This window comes from Ambystoma mexicanum, chromosome 5p (assembly GCF_040938575.1).
Source record: "Ambystoma mexicanum isolate Mex_15411 chromosome 5p, UKY_AmexF1_1, whole genome shotgun sequence".
Lineage (NCBI taxonomy): Eukaryota > Metazoa > Chordata > Amphibia > Caudata > Ambystomatidae > Ambystoma > Ambystoma mexicanum.
Window position 1 is genome coordinate 879,317,924 of NC_090930.1, and position 21,245 is coordinate 879,339,168.

The window sequence follows — 21,245 nt, forward strand, 5'->3', positions numbered from 1 at the left end:
TGTAACGAGTCAGGAACCATTGGCTTATTCAGTTGCCCAAGATCACACTTGCATCAAAAATATGTTGCTCATGCTTTGTTGTTTCTGACATATATTCCATTGACAGAGCCACTTCCACATCCACTCTGCCTTACACAGCTGCACACATTTCAGCAGCTGATTTTTGTACTGTCAGTTAATGTATGGGATCAGCCCACCTTTAGCAGGAATCCATTATCAACTATGCCTACTATGGGTAAATGACATACAGAATGTGCACCTCAAAGTACAACAAGCATTTGCAACGCCAACAGTTTTGGCTTTTGTGTAGGCATAGGAAACGCATTTGCCAAGCACTAACATTGTGGTATTAGCTGCCCATCAATAGCAGAAGCTGCAAAACGGTACGAGCACCTGGCCATATAATAGCAGCGCCTGGCAAACGTCTAATTCTTAAAGACAAGCCAAAACTGTTGGCTTTACCAATGCTTGTTAGTTTAGATTAGTATGTGGCGATTTAGCGCGACCTTTAAGCTGAAACGATTGCATTAGAGTACAGATAAGGAGAAAAGGCATATGACGAGGGACACAAAAGCTTGCGTTTCATTAATTGACCCTGTTCCATATCATTGACTGCACATGGCCATGCTAATCCCAAGGCCATTCCCACCCAGTTCCTGCAACTCCCCACCCAAAACACTTGCTCATGGAAACACTGAGCTCGCTTTAATCAAGTCTTGCCATCAAACGTTGCACTCCAAGTGCCTGCCAGTGTTTTCTCATAGCAGTCTTCTGAGAGTTAATGGCCCTCGTTACAACTGAGGTGCTAAGTGCACCAACTTTACCACCATGGTGTAAACTACGTTTACACCATGGTGGATGGCGGATTTACCGCCCCATTACAAGGTGAGTGGGGCGGTAAATCCCCATTTCCCATTTTCCCTTTCCCATTCCCATTTTTGCCCCATAGGGCATAATGGGAGTGGGGAAGGCGCTAATTACGGCACCGTAAATTACGGTGCCGTAATTAGCACCAAGGTGCCTTAGCACCATGGAACTTAACGCCTGCAAAAAGCAGGCGTTAAGGTGGGAATCAGGCGTTAAGGGTTAACGGTGGCGTTAACCCTTAACGCCTGAGTTGTAATGAGGGCCAATGACTTAAATGGAACTGTAAACGCGCTACTGGTGTAATAAAAATGTCAACCAGGGCCGACTTCAGCCACTCGATGTATAAGCACCATAGATGTCCTTCACTGAAGCGCTGTTAAAAACAAGCATTGCCAAGCCAACAGCCTGTGAATAAGTATTACGCATGTGTCAGACATTGCCATTAGATGTACAGATACTCGCACCATTTTGCATCTGCTACCATCGATAGCAAGTTAATAGCACCCTGGCAGTGCCTGGCAAGTACACCGTCATGCCTAGACAACAGCCCAAGCTAGGGCACGCAGAGAACAGAAAACGTATACATCTAGTGGCTGACTACAGGCCTGGCCAAGACATTTTTATCACACCAGTAGTGCGTTTACAGCCTCAATTAATCGAAAACTGCTTTGAAAAAACACTGGCAGGCACTTTGTGCACCACATTTGATGGTAATCCTTGATAAAAAAGGTAGCTCAAAGAGATCCCAGGAGGATGTGTTTCGCGTGGGGAGGGAATGCTATGGGGATAGCCATGGGCAGTGAATGGGTGGGTAAATAACCCAGCGCCTACAAGCTTTGTGTCCCTCCTCATATGCAATTCCTCCCTAGCTGTACTCTAATCCAATAGTTTTCGGTTTATAGGTGGCGCAACTAAAATGGAGCAAAAGCGATGTCGCCAGTTTGGAATCCTTTTTGCACCATATAGTGTAAATAACTAACCATTACACGTTGGTAACCTTTTTGCACTGAACTGTAAACGTTAGGGTTTCCCTCCATTCAAAGTAGAAGGTCTTAGAAATAACCTCCATTGTGCTCCGTGGTTGGAAAGAGGACCTGGCACTATGGGTTACATCCAAGAAGTGCAACTAAATGCTACTTCTAACATTACATACTCACAGGTCAGAGGAATCCGGGCGAGTCTGGGCATTAGCAGGAGTATAGTGATATTTACTATGATTGGAAGATTAAGGAACTTATTAACAAATGGTCCATTGTTGAGAGTTTGACTTTGTGCAGACTCCTATAGTTAGGTTTTCCCAAAGCTCTGATGGCGTGTTCTGTATTATTTGTAGACCAAAGGTAATGATATGACATGTGTTATTTATTTATAACGCGCTTAATACCCAGAGGTTTCTAAGCGTGGGCCCAGGAATAGAACCTGTGGTGCTCCGTATTGTCTTGCTTCCAAGGCGAGCACGTTCCTCCCGAGTCAATGTCACTTGCGGCTAGTAGATGGTTTGTGATGGGTATTTAAGGAACATTTAACATGCTTACACGGCAACCTATCTTACTGCCCATGTCGTCCCCACAATAGCTGGCCTGCCTCCTCTTGCACTGCAATTCCTCCTTCCAACGCTGCAATGCACTGGTTTAAGGGAAACTTAGCATATGCTTACACGGCAATATACCTCACTGCCCATGTCCCCCAACCCCTGCACCCCACGAATAGCTTTCCAGCCTCCACCAGCACTGCAATGTCACCTTCCAACACTGCAATAGACTGGTTTAAGGGAAACTTAGCATATGCTTACACAGCAACCTACCTTACTGCCCATGTCCTCCCCACCCCCCACCCGACGAATGGCCAGCCGGCCTCCTCTAGCACTGCAATACAGTGGCAGAGGAGCGTACACAGATTACGGTCTAATGCATGAACGTATATGATGTTAAATGAGAACATAGAGAAGTTAACTACTTTGCTAGAATATACACAGCCATTAAATATTTGGTAAAGGTATTTTATTCATGCCAATTTCTGTGTGTTTTATTTAATGTCGACTCAGCAGCCCTTGCGTGCATTTTTCACCAAATTATATTATAGTTGTAATAAAGCTAAACACAAACTTCGAGTTCCACTTTAATCAGTGGCAAAGAAAAATCAAAAGCCATTGTTGCTTGAATTAATCTTTAGTAAGGGTGTGGCCGTCGGCTCCTTGCTCTCAGTCAGCGCCCTAGGCTGGTGAATAAACACACTAAACTTGACGCCTTGGTTAGCTGCCGCCCTAACAAAACCACTGTTAGCAGTCATTGTAATGGCTTTTAAATGATCTCCAGTACCAAAGATAATTATTGACCGGCTATTGATTTTTGAGCTAGATGCCAGTCTTAAGGCACGTTCAGAAGGTTGGTCGGGTACCACATTGATTTTATCAATGAGTACTGCAGCTCGATCTCTTTCTCCACGTCCACCTAAAGTTTCCAAAATGGATTGAAAATCGTTGACAGCTGATTCACAAGCAAAGAGCTCCTTGCCCTTCATGAACTCCTCCAACTGAGGCAGGACCTTATCCCGCCTCTCCTGAGCTGCCTGCTCAGTCAATACTTTTTCCTTAAAGATTAGAGAGCAGCCTCCATGGCTGAGGGCGGACACATATGTAATCAAGGAAGTGATATCCAGATTTACCCGGTTACAAACGTCCACTTTAATCTCTGTAGGAAAAGCAACAGTGGCCACAACATTCTCTCGGTCTACTCTGCTAACCTGCAAGAGCTCTGGACTATCCTCATCATCTGACTCATTAGCGCTTAAGTAGCCATCTTCGTTGGAGTGCTCGAATGTGGAGTTGACAGCAACTATGTCCCCTCGAACGGATATGCCCATCTCTTTCAACTTGTCAGCCATAGGGCTGGAAACACCATTATAAAAAGCAAATATAATATGGGGGTTGCTATACTGAACAGTTTGCTGGTGACTTGCTTTCAAGAAATCCTCTGCCTGTTCAATAATACTTTTGTCCCCATATTGACCCCTTCCCAGCCAAATGTTATGTAAAGCTTCTGCCTTCCGTCCAATCGCTTTAACCCACGTGTGGCCACCATTTGCCACAACATCTACTACTAATGTTTGTTTTTCCCCCAATTGATCTTCGTAACTGAAGACATGAAGAATGCTGATTACTTCTTCCAGGCTCTCAGCTGACTCAACAATGGCTCTTAGGTGTGTAAGGTTTGTACTCTGCAAGTGCGATTCCTTAATGGCTACTTTTCCAGCATCCACTTTCTGCAGGAATTTCAGCTCAGCCTTCAGTTTGCTGCATAGCTTCGCTCCACCTTCAACACCACCCGCACGAGATTTGGAGATGCTCTCTGCACGCTTCATGAGATCTTTAGCCACAGCAATTCGCTCACACAGCATGGCCTGAACAGACATGCCTGTTGCATTATGCCTAAAGAGAAGAGGGAATCGGAGGCATAATTAGATCTTCACGATTTAGCACAAGACACTTTAATTACATAAAAACAACAAGGTTACACAGACGGTTTCCTACAGTTGCAAAATGTAAGGGATCCTTTTTTGATAGCTATTGTTTTGTATAGCGCAAAATCATAAACAAGTTGTTTCAAGGAGCATAATTGGAGAAAACACATGGTAGAGGAGGGGGGGCACATAAAAATAGTGGAGAGTATAGGAAGTGCAATATGCTATACAGGGGAGGAACGTGCACAAGCGGTTTGCCTGTACATAAAAAATGCATACTAAAAGTAAAAACCTGAAAACAATAGTGGTGAAAGAGGGGAAGACGAGAAGAAATCCAACATGACGTTAACATACCCGGATCTTTGCAAGTGTCTCGTATCAGATCATAAGAGCTTCGAGACTGCAGGGATTAGAGACGTCAGATAAATGTTGCCTATTCCTAGCCTAAACCTAAGCAGTTTTAGGGGACTAAGGCTATGTTGTTATGACCGAGTAGATTTCCAGACTCACAGGCTAAATAGGGGTGGCTGGCTATTCCGAGAGTAAAAAAGGTGGCATCTAAGAAGGGCGCGGGGAGTCCCCAGAGAGGTTAGCTGGTATTACTTCTCCAAGAACTCACCACCCTCAGGTCTAAACTTGCCGCACCATGGTTCATTCAAGAACTGAACTTCAGACGAACAATCAGAAAACAAGAAAAGATTTAGTGAAAATCCTACACCGAATCTGACCTCGGCCTGCACAAGGAACTCTGTGCTACACGCAGACAACTGATCACTACTTCCAAAGCACAAAATGAAAACTGAGCCATCTTCAAAGTCATCAAGCACTGTGTCAACCCACTGCCCAAAGGACCCGTGCTGTACTCCCATCGAAAAATCCACAGCCAAATGTTTCTTCGTCAACAATACCAACACTGGGACGATCTTTCAGATGGCATTACTTCTCCCTAGGGGAAAACCCCTCTCCATGAGGCTAGGTCACTAACCAATAGTCCCCCTAGGAATGGTAAAATGCGAGAGGATCTCATGGGGAGGGACACTTCTCCAAGGAATAATAATGCGATTAGCAGGCCCCTTTAAACTCTGGTAGGATGACGGTAGGACTTGAACCTTATGGGTCTAAGGTCATGACTAAAGCGATGTATTATTGTGAAACAACCCTGACGGTTTAGAGACTGAGAAGCTCTCAAGAACGCTGAAAGCGACTGGGAAAAACACCAGCTCAGCAGGGCGGGCCATACTAGATCAGGGGGGGTCAGAAGCAAACAATGGCTGAAGAGTACCAGAAAGGGTACCAAGAAAAGTATGAGAGCGAGTGAAAAAGACCAAAAGAGGAAGAGTGAGAGCGAGTCGAAGTTCAAGAGAGAGACTTGTGGATGAGAACAGAGACAGAGGAGAAGGTTGAGAGACTGAACAAGAAGGGTTTGGCATTCGAGGCCAAGCATATCACAGAAGGGAGAACAGACCCACTCGCGAAAGAGGCATGAAGGGTGTGGTTCAGGAGAACGCACGACAACACCCAGCAGGCCACTCTGGTGTTGGCAGGAGAAGTAAAAGCAGAGACTGAAGCACGAGTTCTGTACGAATAGTTTGTGGCCGTTAGGGGAAAATAAGACCGCAACCAAGAACGAGTTGTCTTTCACCTCGGTGAGGTGAATTCCACTGGCCAGAGATAAGGGTCTCCTCCGAGGGCCCAACCGAAAGACAGTGTACAGCAGTGGGATGGCATGTAGTGGGTGGATCGTCGGATCTGACAACGCAGTGACCGCAGGTCTGCTACAAAGAAGGGAGAACGAGCCGGGAGTGCTGATGGTGCCCAGGCCTGTATGAGAAGGCAGGTCGAAGCCACTATCGATAGAGTAACAAGCAGGGTGAGGCCCCAAAAATTGAAGCCCAGCAAAAGAGAAGTTGGTGAAGCATCCCGACCCAAATACAGGTAACTGGAGTTAACGAAGTCCAGGATGAAGCAGACGAGCTGTTTAAGAAACTCTTTAGATATTTTGTAAACTGAAAGCAACAAGTGAATAGTATTAACTGAGAGCACCTACCTTAGCGATTGACAAGTCACGTTGTCTGAGAATAAGAGACCCCAACTCCCTGAAACACAATAAAAGGGGGCTATATCCTATCGACCCTGGAAAGTAAAATGGACAGAGGCCTGGGGATAGTTTATGCTCTCCTTCTCTATTCAAACAATGAATAGCTGGGGGGAGGGGCCCCTTTCAAAGGAGAGAAGTACTGTAGACACACCAGAATAGTCTAGGGCTGGACCAGCAAGCCAAACCAATGGTTTGTCAGGAAACAATAGATGCATGATTGGTCAACACCAGGCCCTGCCAAGAGTTCCGTCTTTGCAGCTCACGCCTTGCTCAAGATACAAAGAAAACCTTTATTGTTGTTATTTTGGTGTATGCTTAAGAAAGCCAGAAAGAAGCAAGAACCCAGAGTATAACCCAGAAAGAAACAAAGCGCAGTAAACCTAATTTTGCGATACAGTGGCCAGGCCAGTTCCACAGGAGGGTAATACTGGGGAGTCGAAGAGAACTCCGGGCACAGATTCATTGTCCCAGAGGAATGTGAAAGACATTGGGGAAGCAGCTAGGAGAAGGGAGTCCTAGCCCCACAAGAACATTATAGGATGGTTTATTTTTGTTGGGTTACAGAAAACCCAGACCTTTTATGGAATTTTTGCTTTCAACAACCAGAAGAGGCATTCGGATGCTTTACATCCATCAGAAGAGTCATTTTCCTGGATTACGAACAGTGGTTGGACTTTATGGTGGTTTGTTGTAGTGACAGGGACAATGCAGAGTCTTCCCGACGAGCACCAGCGTTTCTTTAGTTTAGGTAGCCAACCCCCCCTTAGAGTTAGGGGCAGATAGGTTTTATTTTCATTTATTAAAAGTCTATAGCAATTACTATTGCACCACTTGGTCAGTCTCTCCATTCCGTGTCACCACAACACAGACACCAACGCCACAACCGACAGCACACTACACATCCCATCTTGCAAAAGCACAACTCCCTGGACAATTTTCAAGACACTAACTGTGGAAGACTTCACTGCAAACACTAGCATCGCTCAAGCCACATCATTTTAATGCCTGCCTCGCATTGATCCAGTCGAGGATGTCCAGTGCTTACCTGCAGCTCAACCACTCCAAGACTGAACTCCTACTGCTGACCAACAACACAGAACACCCCGACATCTAGACCTGACTCTTATGAACCTCGAGGGTCACACTCAGCTGGTTACCTGCACCAAGTCCATTGGGTTCAACATACGCCTCCCCTTGAAACCGCACATATCAAGGAAGACGCGGCTTGCAACCAACTTTCTCTCCTGCTGAAAATTAAGTCCATGACAGAAAACAACTTCAGATCCAAGTCAGAGAGATTTGGGTAGCTCATTCCAGTTAACAGCTTCATAGACTGCAAAGTCCTCCCCTTCCCCCTTCCACATATGTGCTTGCATGAACCTGGGAGACATGGGGAAGTGGTTGTCAGAAGACCTCAGGGGTCTTTGAGGTAGGTCAGGTGCGAGTAGGTTGCCGATATATGAGTCCCACACTACAGAGGCTTCGGTATGCAAGACATAGGACTCTACTTGGAATCTGTAAGCGGAAACCTGTGCAGTTCCCTCTGGGACCACTGCAAAAGATTTAGGACTACAGGTGTTTGGCGGTGAACCCACTTGGTAGCAGTCTGTACCACACAGATTCACTTGGTAGCTGTGACTGAGCAGTCAGACTTCCCTCAAGAAGAGTTGAGCAGTATGTGGCGTATCCAAGATAGGGCAATTCTTCCCAGCAAGACAAGCAAACACGCAACGAGGCTTAGTGTAAAGATATTAAGGCATTTATTTATTACAGAACATCTATGAAAAACACTATGGCAAATCACGGCAAACGAATCAAATACAATTACTCTACGAAGAAGAAACGATCAATCCCCCTAGCAATATTTTCACAAGTCTAGGTTCTACCGGTACCACTTATTTTCAGACAGAGGTGTATACCTCAACCTAGATGATACTCCATTTGTTAGGACGGGAGAGAAAAAGATAGGCAGGTTATGAAATCAACACAGTTCAATCCTTCGCGGATAAAATGCAAGGCAGGAAGGCAAGAATCACAATAGATCGTAAAGTTCAGAGGCCAGGCCCACTCGGAGAGAGGCAAGGCGCGATGTCCCAAAAAGTCTCTAGTGGAGATGCATTCAAGTCTTTGTAGCAAATTGTTATCGGCAGATTGAACCAGTTCAGAACAATAAATGAGAAAAGCTTGGAGGCGACCCAATGGAACGGAGAGGATTAAGACACCTCACCCAAACCAATCGAAAGGGAAGCCAGGCGGACACGGTACCTTGTTGTGGAGGGCAGCTCCGGCGGGGGCAGTTGTTCCTGGTGGTGGATGCACGTCGGGTCTTTGCCAAGAGTAGAGATGATCTCGTTGTTAAAGAAAAGTGAAGTCCGGTGCACCACCAGGGAAGAGACCAGCCGCGGAGTGCTCCGTCACAAGGCACCACCTTTTGGTCGCGGTACAGGGGTAGTGGCTATCCGGTTGCCGAGGTGCTCTGCACGGGCAATTCGACCACTGCGTCCTGAGGCGAATAAAAAGCAAAGGGGACTGGTTGTTCCCACCAGTCAGGGGAAAAGACTCTCCGGCAGGGAGATCTCCTCTGTCGTCGGGAAGTGGTGAGTCGGTTCCGCAGGGCTCCACCGGAGGTGTCGTCGTGCAGGTCGGCTCAGCGTTACCCTCGTCGGATTCTTAGGTCCTGTGGCGACTTCTGAAGATCCAGTCCCAAAAGCCCTGCTTTTATGCAGAAAACCCCCATTCATTCAGCCTAGCTGTCAATCAACACATGCTAAGTGGTGAGCGGGAAGGCTCACCACTTGGGCCAATCACTCCAGAGTGCGACCGGAGTTGGCAAGGCAACTCGGTCCAGGGTGCCTAAACCCCCTCCCACACCCCTGTGGTAACCCAGACAGAACGGCACCACTTTGGAGGGTCTCTGTACAGAGCCCGCCAAAAGTGGAACAAAGGGCTCGACCTTTGGTTTAGGAGTCACAGAGACGAACACAGACGCCATTTTAAAAACCGAGTTCTGGTAGAAAATACCATCCGATAAACTTATTTAAGATAAGTAGACCGGCGGTACGCTAGAGATTAACGAGGAAAAGTATCAATCTCCAACAATGGGACGAGTCCCATAGGGTTATGTTCGGGGCCGAACATAACAAGTAGTTTCCACTGCCACCAGCCAAATCCCGACGAGGGGGGACGGGACAGTGCCCCCTCGAGTAACAGATCCAGGAGTAATCGAATTACCCCTACTAGTACGTCCACAATAAGATGGTTTGTACTAGTTCTGTTAGTAAATTTAGGTCTAGTAAAGCCAATGGTGACTTTACATGCCCGGGGAGACAGTAGTCAGTCCCCGGGTATGGAGTCTATGGTGGGGGTCCGCTAGGACGCCCCAGTGCTACGGCACATAGGGTGCGGTGTAACACACATAGAAAAACACATGAGACCCTATGGAGTAAAAGACCCCATAGCCCATAGAACACATTGACATTCAAAGGAATTACACACATACATGTCCAAGAGTGGGAGGAAAAGAGTCTCACTCTTGGCAGGATGGAAAAAACAAACTCCCGAAATCCAGCAAAGCTGCTGCAGGACTCACTAGGTTAGGAAATTCAGCCTAAACAGAGAATTCTCCCTAACACTCGCCCCCCCAGACTAAGGGACAGGAGGATTTAATCCACTCCTGGATGAATCTCATACCTCTAGTCGATGACATACATCCTAGAGAGACCATCAGCATTTTGGTGGTGACATCCTGACCTGTGCTCAATGGTGAAATCAAACCCTTGCAGGCAGATCGACCATCTCAATAGTTTTGGGTTTTCCCCTTTCATTTGCATTAACCATCTCAAGGGTTGGTGGTCAGTCTGAATGACAAAAGTAGAACCATACAAGTACGGCCTAAACTTCTTCAGAGCCCACACGATAGCAAAGCACTCTCTTTCGATTGTTGCCCACCTTGTTTCAGGATCCTTCAGCTTGCGGCTGAAGAAGCAAACGGGGTGCTCCCTACCTTTCCCATCCAGTTGACTGACTACGGCACCTATTCCTACATTTGAAGCATCTGTCTGCACAATGAAGTGTTGGCGGTAATCAGGAGCTCTGAGTACTGGGGCTTGGCAAAGAGCCTTTTTCAGGTTTTCAAAAGCCTGATTGCACTCCTTGTTCCATTTAAACTTTTTAGGAAATTTGGGCGAGGAGATGACATTCAGTGGAGAAGCTATGGTCCCATAGTTCTCTATGAAATTCCTGTAATACCCAGTGAGGCCTAGGAAGGCTCTCACCTGGGTTTGAGCAGTCGGTGTTGTCCAATTTTGCACAGCTTCAATTTTACTGAGCAAAGGCCTTATTTCTCCACCGCCTACCTCATGCCCAAGATAGACTACCTTACTCTGTCCAATTTGGCATTTGCTCGCTTTTATGGTCAGATTGGCTCGTCCAAGAGCCTGCAAAACGACTCTCAGGTGGGTTACATGTTCTTCCCAGGAATTGCTGAACACTGCAATGTCATCCAAGTATGCTATGCAGAAGTCCTCCATCCCATTCAGAACCTGGTTTACCATTCGTTGAAACGTAGCAGGTGCATTCTTTAATCCGAAAGGCATTACCTTAAACTGGTAGAGGCCAACGGGGGTAGACAATGCAGTTTTCTCCTTGGCATGGTCTGTCAGAGCTATTTGCCAATAGCCTGACGTCAAGTCAAATGTGCTGAGGAACTTGGCGGCGCCAAGTTTATCCACCAACTCATCTGTTCTTGGCAAAGGGTGGGCATCAGTCTTGGTGACTGCATTAAGAGCTCTATAATCCACGCAGAATCTAAGTTCTTTAGATCCGGCCTTTGGTACTAACACAACTGGGCTAGACCATGGACTAGTAGAGGGCCCTATTACCCCGAGATCAAGCATCTTGCTGACCTCACCTTTGATGTGGGTTCATACGTTTTCTGACATGCGGTATCCTCTGCTTTTGACGGGCAGACAGTCACCAGTGAGTATGTCGTGCTGGCCCCAAGGGGTCAAGCCTGGTGAAAGCGAGAACAGAGAGGCAAACTGATTCAACATAGATTTGCACTCTTCTTGTTGCTCGGGTGTCAGATTGGAGGAGAGATTTACTCCTTCAATTTTTTCATCTAAAGGTAAGCCTCTGAGGAGATCCGGAAGAGCTTCACTCTCTTCTTCTTCCTCGGATGATGCTAGAAGCAACGCTCCTACATCAGGTCGTGAGACATACGGTTTAAGTCGGTTGGTGTGAAAGACTGTCGGAGCCTCCTTGGGATTGCCCAAGTCCACCAGATAGTTAACCTCTCCGAGTTTACCCAATACTCGGAAGGGTCCCATCAACTTATCTTGCAAGGCCCTCTGCCTTGTTGGGATCATAACGAGAAAGAGCTGGTCTTGAGCAAACTCAACCATGTTAGCCTTTTGATCGTGCCAGTCCTTGACCAATGCTTGTCCAGCTTTCAAGTTATCGCTTGCTTCCGTCATCGTGTGTGACATTCTCCTCCGGAGACCTATCACGTAGGCAGTCACTCTGACTGGCTTGGGGGAAGGAGCACTCTCCAACCCCTCCTTAATCAGGGCCAATGGACCTCTGACGGGATGACCATAGAGTAGTTCGAAGGGAGAGTAACCTACTCCCTCCTGAGGGACTTCTCTATAAGCAAAGAGAAGGCATGGCAGTAGAAGGTCCCACTTACGCTTAAGGGGTTCCTCTAAAGCACCTATCATGCTCTTCATGGTTCGATTGAACCGTTCTACCAACCCATTGGTTTGTGGGTGGAAAGCTGTTGAGAACTTGTAAGTAACTCCGCAGGTTTTCCACATGGCTTTCATGTAGTTGGACATAAAGTTTGACCCCCTGTCAGAGATTACTTCCTTAGGAAACCCGACCCTAGTAAAAATACCAAGGAGGGCCTTAGCCACAGCAGGGGCTGTAACAGTCCTCATAGGAATTGCCTCAGGATACCTAGTAGCATGGTCTACTACAACAAGTATAAACCTGTTGCCTGAGGAGGTTGGAGGATCAAGGGGACCAACAATGTCAATCCCTACTCTCTCAAATGGGACTACCACAACTGGGAGAGGCACTAAAGGTGCCACATTCTTGGAGCCAACCTTACCAGAGATCTGGCAGGTGTGGCAGCTCCTGCAGTGTTTTTCTACTTCGGTCCCCATCTTCGGCCAATAGAAGTAGAGAGAGAGCCTTTCCTTAGTCTTCTTGAAACTCAAGTGACCAGCAAAAGGAATCTCGTGGGCTAACTGCAAGAACTGTGGTCTGTTCTCTTGGGATACTACAAGTCGTTTGTAGTCTCCAGGTGCAGACTCGGTCGGTTCACTGTAGAAGAGGCCATCTTCCCAGTGCAACCTGTATTTCCCAGGCTCTTGCCCTTCAGCCTGAGCGTCTGCCTGGTGGCGAAGACCTTCCAGAGTTGGACATTCTCTCTGCCCCTTACTGAAGTCTGCCCTGCTGGGTCCACCTTCTGCCAGTAAAGACTGCGGCTCAGGATGGTCAACAGGATCCAGATCTCCAATGAGTTCCTGGCCTTCCATTAGCTCTTCCTCAGAGTCTAATTCTACCACGCAGGGTTGTACCTCCCTCTCAGCCTCGGCTGGAGGTGGAGTTACGGGTGTAACTTTGGACAACCGCGGGGAAGTCTGTGTTGGCTGCACTGAAATGCTGGCTGCTGGTTTCAGGATAGAAGTCTTAGGTTTCCCTTTTGCTTCTGATTTCTTGGAGACAGCTGCCGACAATTCTAGTGGAGCAGGAGTGATTTCTGTCTTCATCATCTCCTGGAGAGTACCGCGCATGGTCCTCTCTCTTGCGGGTCTGGTTAGCTCCTGTAACCGTTTACTAGGAGGTCTGGGAGTATGCGATACAACTCCGAGAGTTTTCAAATCGTTACCCAACAGTACGCGTCCTGGTACCTCACTCTGTATGCTGACAGGTATCTTTACAGTCATGTCGTTACACTGGATGAGAACTGGTAATTGGGGAAGCATCTGCACAGGCCCTCCAGCTAACTTGGTGAGGCGTTTGGGTGCCTTAGCAACATCCTCAGCCTGAAAAAACGATTTATCCACCACAGTTATGCTGGCCCCAGTGTCCCTAATGGCAGGAGTCTCCTGACCATTCACCTGGACACTGTCCTTATAATACTCTTTAGTATTATCGGGGATAGAATTATAGACATCTAAATTCTGTTGTTCCCACAACCCCAGAGATACTAAAGAAACGCTGGCTGAGACTCCAATGGGTTCGTCAGCTAGCAGTAGAAAGTTTCCACTTGCCATTTGGACTTCCTCCTCTGGAGCGAAGGCTAAGGAGACAAGGTGGGACCCTGAAGGTTTACCCTTACATCTGGGATCTCCTTTCACGTGGTCAGTCGAGCCACAAACAAAGCATTTACCGAATGCTTTCTGGAATGGTGGCTTGTTCTGACCTCCTTCCGGTTTGGCACCAGAAGACACACTATTCTGCTGTGGTTTTCCTTGTGGCTTACCTTTCTGGTTTTGTTTGGGGCCCTCTTTGGAATGTGAGCTATTAGAATTCTCTTTTGAGTCTTTTTTAGAATGTTTTCCCTCATCCTTTTTCTGAGTTGCCCCAGAATCCTTATGAGTAGCCCTGTTGGCAACCCACAAGTCAGCAGCCTTAGCTAGCTCCCTGGAATCCAATTCCTTCGAATCAGCCAAGTGCTGTCTGAGCTCAGGAGAACAGGCATCATAAATAGACATAAAAAGATTTCTCATACCCTCATAAGTGTTCACTTTGTAACCCTTAATCCATCCCTCTAAGTTTTTCAACCCTTCACTCACCCAGGTAGCCCAAGGGGTACCATCATGCTTTTTGAGGGTTCTAAACCTCTTAAGATACTGGGAAGGGGTCTTCCCGAATCTAGCTATTAAAGCTAGTTTCACACTTTCGTAATCCGCCTTATCCGCCTCCCCCAACTCCATTACCACATCAGTCGCAACAGGAGGGAGTCTAGAGAACAACCAGGGAAGTAAAGCGTTCCCGGTGATGTCCTGGAGCCCATGATTGTATTCAAACAGTTTCAACCAATCCAACACATCCAATCTCGGTTCATACATACCCACTAATTCCTTCGGCATCCGGGGTCTTTTGGGACTGGAGCTCCTAGAGGAACCAGAGGAGAGAGAAGCATTTTCCACTTTTTCATCTCTAACTCGTGATTAAGTTCTATTTCCCTGAGTCTTAACTCAGCTTGCTTCTGCTCAGCCTGGGCATTCATCCGTCTGAACTCGAGCTCTTGGTTTCGTTCAGATTGAGCCAAGAACCGTTTGTATTCTAATTCGAGCTTCATTTTTTCAAGTTCAAAATAAGCAGGGTTACTTGTGGGACCTGGTATGGGCCCAGTAGGCACAGCTGGTAAGGCGGGTAGAGGAGCAGGGGGAGACAGTTTCGTTAGCCTCGCCGTCCTCGTCAGCCTCTGCATCGCTATCATCAGAATTACGATTTAGATCAACACCATTACTGTTATCTACATTTGCTGGAGAGCTTGGTTCCTCTGAACCAGTACCCAGACTTTGGTTCGCCAGCAATCTCTCGATTAGTTCTGACTTCTTGCCTCTTACAGAAAGATTCTCTTGCCTACAGAGAGCTCGCAAACTCTCAGTATTTTCACCTGACAAAGACTCTTGACTGTAAGTTTCCATCGTAGACATGTTTTTTGAAAGTTGCTTTTTGTGCAAAGTTTTGTGGTTAGTTATCCTACAGTGTCGAAAAGCACTCTAAACTGTATACTCGATACAAATCCCACCGCTGTACACCAGTGTTAGGCGGAAACCTGTGCAGTTCCCTCTGGGACCACTGCAAAAGATTTAGGACTACAGGTGTTTGGCGGTGAACCCACTTGGTAGCAGTCTGTACCACACAGATTCACTTGGTAGCTGTGGCTGAGCAGTCAGACTTCCCTCAAGAAGAGTTGAGCAGTATGTGGAGTATACAAGATAGGGCAATTCTTCCCAGCAAGACAAGCAAACACGCAACGAGGCTTAGTGTAAAGATATTAAGGTATTTATTTATAACGAAACATCTATGAAAAACACTATGGCAAGTTCACGGCAAAACAAATCAAACATAATTACTCTACGAAGAAGAAACGCTCAATCCCCCTAGCAATATTTCGACAAGTCTAGGTTCTACCGGTACCACTTATTTTCAGACAGAGGTGTATACCTCAACCTAGATGATACTCTAATATTTGTTAGGACGGGAGAGAAAAAGATAGGCAGGTTATGAAATCAACACAGTTCAATCCTTCGCGGATAAAATGCAAGGCAGGAAGGCAAGAATCACAATAGATCGTAAAGTTCAGAGGCCAGGCCCACTCGGAGAGAGGCAAGGCGCGATGTCCCAAAAAGTCTCTAGTGGAGATGCATTCAAGTCTTTGTAGCAAATTATTATCGGCAGATTGAACCAGTTCAGAACAATAAATAAGAAAAGCTTGGAGGCGACCCAACGGAACGGAGAGGATTAAGAGACCTCACCCGAACCGATCGAAAGGGAAGCCAGGCGGACACGGTACCTTGTTGTGGAGGGCAGCTCCGGCGGGGGCAGTTGTTCCTGGTGGTGGATGCACGTCGGGTCTTTGCCAAGAGTAGAGATGATCTCGTTGTCGAAGAAAAGTGAAGTCCGGTGCACCACCAGGGAAGAGATCAGCCGCGGAGTGCTCCGTCACAAGGCACCACCTTTTGGTCGCGGTACAGGGGTAGTGGCTATCCGGTTGCCGAGGTGCTCTGCACGGGCAATTCGACCACTGCGTCCTGAGGCGAATAAAAAACAAAGGGGACTGGTTGTTCCCACCAGTCAGGGGAAGAGACTCTCCGGCAGGGAGATCTCCTCTGTCGTCGGGAAGTGGTGAGTCGGTTCCGCAGGGCTCCACCGGAGGTGTCGTCGTGCAGGTCGGCTCAGCGTTACCCTCGTCGGATTCTTAGGTCCTGTGGCGACTTCTGAAGATACAGTCCCAAAAGCCCTGCTTTTATGCAGAAAACCCCCATTTATTCAGCCTAGCTGTCAATCAACACATGCTAAGTGGTGAGCGGGAAGGCTCACCACTTGGGCCAATCACTCCAGAGTGCGACCGGAGTTGGCAAGGCAACTCGGTCCAGGGTGCCTAAACCCCCTCCCACACCCCTGTGGTAACCCAGACAGAACGGCACCACTTTGGAGGGTCTCTGTACAGAGCCCACCAAAAGTGGAACAAAGGGCTCGACCTTTGGTTTAGGAGTCACAGAGACGAGCACAGACGCCATTTTAAAAACCGAGTTCTGGCAGAAAATACCATCCGATAAACTTATTTAAGATAAGTAGACCGGCGGTACATTAGAGATTAACGAGGAAAAGTATCAATCTCCAACAATGGGACGAGTCCCATAGGGTTATGTTCGGGGCCGAACATAAGTAGTTTCCACTGCCACCAGCCAAAACTCGACGAGGGGGGACGGGACAGTGCCCCCTCGAGTAACAGATCCAGGAGTAATCGAATTACCCCTACTAGTACGTCCACAATAAGATGGTTTGTACTAGTTCTGTTAGTAAATGTAGGTCTAGTAAAGCCAATGGTGACTTTACATGCCCGGGGAGACAGTATGGAGTCTATGGTGGGGGTCCGCTAGGACGCCCCAGTGCTACGGCACATAGGGTGCGGTGTAACACACATAGAAAAACACATGAGACCCTATGGAGTAAAAGACCCCATAGCCCATAGAACACATTGACATTCAAAGGAATTACACACATACATGTCCAAGAGTGGGAGGAAGAGAGTCTCACTCTTGGCAGGATGGAAAAAACAAACTCCCGAAATCCAGCAAAGCTGCTGGGGGACTCACTAGGTTAGGAAATTCAGCCTAAACAGAGAATTCTCCCTAACAGAATCACAGTACGAAGCGTAACCATCATAGGGCCCAGAGTCCAGGTATAACGTGGTGCTGTGAATTTAGTCCCAGGATCGTACAGGCATTGAGGTTTCAAACTACACAGATTTGGTGGGTCGGTACCGTATTCAGGCTTGGGTATTTTCTTTGGTGTAATTAAACTTCAAGATCAAAGCGTTAGCCAGCTCAGTGTTTTTTTTTTTAATTAAAAACACCATTTCCAAGTAGGGGCAAATTGTTCTAAGCATGGGTAGATGGAAGAGAGATTTGTCAACTAGCACCACAATCCACTGGAGAAGGACATGGTCTTCTCGAAGGCGATGCATAGGTTCTTTACTCTCTTGGTGGTGGTTGGGCAAGCGCTGTTTTCCAAGCCGCTTGAACAGGAGAGGCCCTGATAACCTGATTTGCTTACTGGACTGCCTTGTTTTCTGCCTGCTCTTCCATCTGAGCTCTTGTCTACTTAGTCAATCGTCCACTACTGTCTTGTCCCCTTCTGTCTCTTCTGCTTGCACCCCTACTTGTGTCCTCCCCTAGTGTCGCCCCCCCACCTTTCCCCTTACACCCCTCTTCCCTCAACTTACTCTATGGTGCCCTTTGTTTCTCTTATCTTTTCAAACTGCTTCTCTATCGACTATCCTGCTCTCCTTGCTAAGTCTGGTAGAAAAAAGTTAAAAAAAGGATATCCTGGTCTCCAACCCAGGCCTCCCTATCGCTGACACCTATACCAATGCTTCCTCCAAACAAACCCTCCGACATACTCTGTCGTTCCCTCGCCAGACCTATTGACACTTCATATGGTCGCTGTGCTCTCTCCTTTCTCTTCTCCCATTAATGGTAGCACCTGGTGGGAGGACCTCCTGGCCCCTTTCAACTCCTCTAAGGTCATCATTAATGTTTACCTGAATGGCACCGTCTTGGTCCAAGGCCCTCAGACCAACCTTCTCTTTGATAGATGCTTCCCACACCTTATCAATTTCCTTTTTTCTCCTGTTGTCCCTTCTTCGGCTTCCTTACCTCCCCCCTCTGCCGCCTCCTTGGCTACCTTCCTCTTCTGCCCCCCCCCCTTGGGCTCCTTTACCTCGCAGGCTCCTCCTCCTCCTCCAATACCACCTCTCTGTCCGCAGTATACAAGCCTGCATCTCTGCGGCACTTAACAACTCGGCCGAACTCTTTAAAATCTGCAAGGAGCTGGCCAATCCTCCTGCAGTCTCTACCTCTCCTGTCCCCTCCCAGATCCTCTGCACGGCCCTGGCTTCTCATTTCATCTCTAAAACCCAGGGCATCCTGTCCACCCTCTCACCCTCTCCTCCCTCTACTCTCTTCTCTACCTCCAGCCCCCTCTGTGGCTACCTCGCCTCCCTCTTTCTCTTCCTTGCCTCTGTTCTCCTGTGATGAGGTTTCTAGACAAGTCTGATCTATGAAAGTCTTGTCAAAATTGGTTCTTAAAACCATCAAGGACCACATTGACACCCTTTCTCCTGCCCTGGCTGACTTCTGCAACCACTCCTTTGCCACTGGAGCCTTCCCTTCGCCCCCTGCCTCTCTTGTGCACCCTCTTCTCAAGAAAACCTCAGCCGACCCCTCCTGCCAGGCTAACCATCACCCGATCTCCATCACTCCTTTCCTGGGCAAACTCCTGGAAAAGCTGGCCATCTCACAGCTTAAGCTTCACACTGAATCTGCTGGTTGTCTCCATGACCATCTGTCTGGCTTCAGAGCAGTCAGAAGCACGGAAACTGCTCTCCTGCGCCCTCTAACCTTGATTCTTATCTCCCCTCTGTCCTCATTTTACTCAAGTTCTCTTCTGCGTTTGACATAGTCAACCATGCCATCCTGCTCAATCGTATGTGATAACCTGGGTATCACTGATCAGGCCCTGGCCTGGCTGACCTTGTTCCTCTCTGATCGACCCTCCCAGGTCTAACTTGGGTCCTTCCTTTTCTCCATCTCCCTCTCTACCTGTGGTGTTCCCCAGGGGTCTAACCTCTCTCCCTGGCTGTTCAACCAATACCAGTCACCTCTCACCCACCGCATTGCCACTCTCTGCTCCAACTTTTAGTGCTATGCAGATGACTCAGCTAGTTTCCAGGCTCCCCTCTGCCACCTCTTCTTCTCTCATCTCTGACTCTCTGCTATTCAGGAGTGGTGTGCTTTAATGCCAGTAGGACGGAGATTCTCCTCATCGGCAGACCTGCACCCTCCTTTTGCGTCACTCTCTGGCCAGCCATCCTTGGCCCTCTTCCTGCTTCCACCTGTGAGGCTAAGAACCTCTGGGTCATCTTTGACTCCACACTCTCCTTTTCTCCTCACATCTCTGACGTCTCTAAGAAGTCAAACTACCAACTGCACCTCTTCAGAGGTATTCTTTCTTTCCTCTCCTTCCCCCAGTAGCTTACTATTTCTAGAGCTCTGGTTCTCTCAAGGCTGGACTACTGCAACAGCCTCTTTCTAAATCTGCCTGCTTCTATTCTCCGCCCTCTGCAACTCATCCAGAACAGGACTGCGAGACTCGTCATTGGCCTCGAGCCCAGGGATCGTATCTCTCCAGCACTGAAATCTCTGCATTGGCTCCTAGTGGCTGCAAGGATTAAATTCAAGCCCCACTGCATTGTCCACAAGGCCTTCTGGGGCCAGGGTCCCCAATACCTCCAACTCTCTTCGTAAATACCTTCCTACTCGAGCTCTTCACTCCTCCAAGTCCCTGAGGGTAAGTCACTTCTCCAAGCAATGAGTTGGTGGTAGATCCCTTTCTTCGGCTGGGGCCTCCCTATGGAACAGCTTCCCTGTCTTTCTGAAACTTGAGAACCATCTCTGGTTCCTGAAGCACCTCAAGACCTTCCTCTTTGCTTCTGCCTTCTCTCTACATCTCCTGCGGAGTTCATGTCTGATACTGCACTGGTCACCTGGCTACCCTCCGATTTCGGGCCCAGGTCCCTGCCCGCCTAGTTGCACACCTGCACTGCCTCCCGGCAACCCTTGCACTTGGGTTTGTATCTGTAACCCTACAGTCCCCCCCTACCTGCACTTTTGGACACCTGCTGTCTGCACTTAGCTTTGCACCTGCCACCTGTTGACCGCACGTCTTGTTATTGTTTTGATCCCACCTACAGCACTGCCCCCTCCCCTTTCCCCTGACACTTTTCCCCTCCCCTGCACTTGCGATCTCAATACTACTTGGCCTAGTAAGATCATTGTTTCTGACCTCCCTCTGTCTCTCCCCCCATCTCCCCCTTCCTTGCCTCGTCGCGCCTTAGGCGTGTTACAAATTCCATATCATATCTTGGTGCTCTCAGGCTTGAACCAGTGCTATAATGGCAATTTGATACGTTGTATTGGGTTGTGTCCATCTTGGAAAGTTTGAAAGCCATTTGAACGTGTTCGGCACATAGATGGAAGGAGAGAATTGCTTGAGGAGAGTGGCCAGTGGTTGAATAACATATATAAAAGGTCAGCGGTCTCACTGTCCCCCTATTCTCAGGGCCATTGGGGTGGGTTGGGAGGGTGGTCAATGAGAATTCACCAAACTTTACAGTGGTAGAATGGTTACTTCGGTAGGAATGTATCCAAGACAAGGTGGTGCAGACAATACCCATATTAGTTTGAAACATTTCCAACAGGCTAGAGTGGTCCACAGTATCATTTATCGTAGGTCGCAAAGGTATAGAAGGATTAGTATAGAGACTGTATGATTGCCAAGAGCTTTCAGCTGGTGTTCTCCCATGAAAACCAGTGTAGTTTTCGTGCTTCAGTATGGTTTGAAACCAGATGGAGTCTCACAAGCTTTTGGTCCGAACCAATGTGTTCATAGAGTTGGGTAGCGGTGAATGGTTTCAATACTTTAGCCATGTATAGAAAAGTAGATACGAGCTGTAATTTGTGAAGTTAAGCAGTTCTGCAGGCACATGGGTTTAAACCCAAGATAATGTAGGCAT

The 21,245-nt window shown here is 47.8% G+C and overlaps 1 protein-coding gene across 1 annotated transcript in view; it reads right to left on the minus strand.

Moving 5' to 3' along the window:
• Positions 1-2,850: 2,850 nt before the first annotated feature.
• Positions 2,851-21,245, minus strand: part of C5PH7orf25 (chromosome 5p C7orf25 homolog) — a 59,359-nt gene continuing 40,964 nt past the window's right edge. Inside the window, exon 2 of the mRNA XM_069613301.1 lies at positions 2,851-4,294. Within this exon, the coding sequence (XP_069469402.1) occupies positions 3,007-4,278 (1,272 nt within the window). The 5' untranslated portion in view covers positions 4,279-4,294 and the 3' untranslated portion in view covers positions 2,851-3,006. The remainder of the gene's footprint in view (positions 4,295-21,245) is intronic.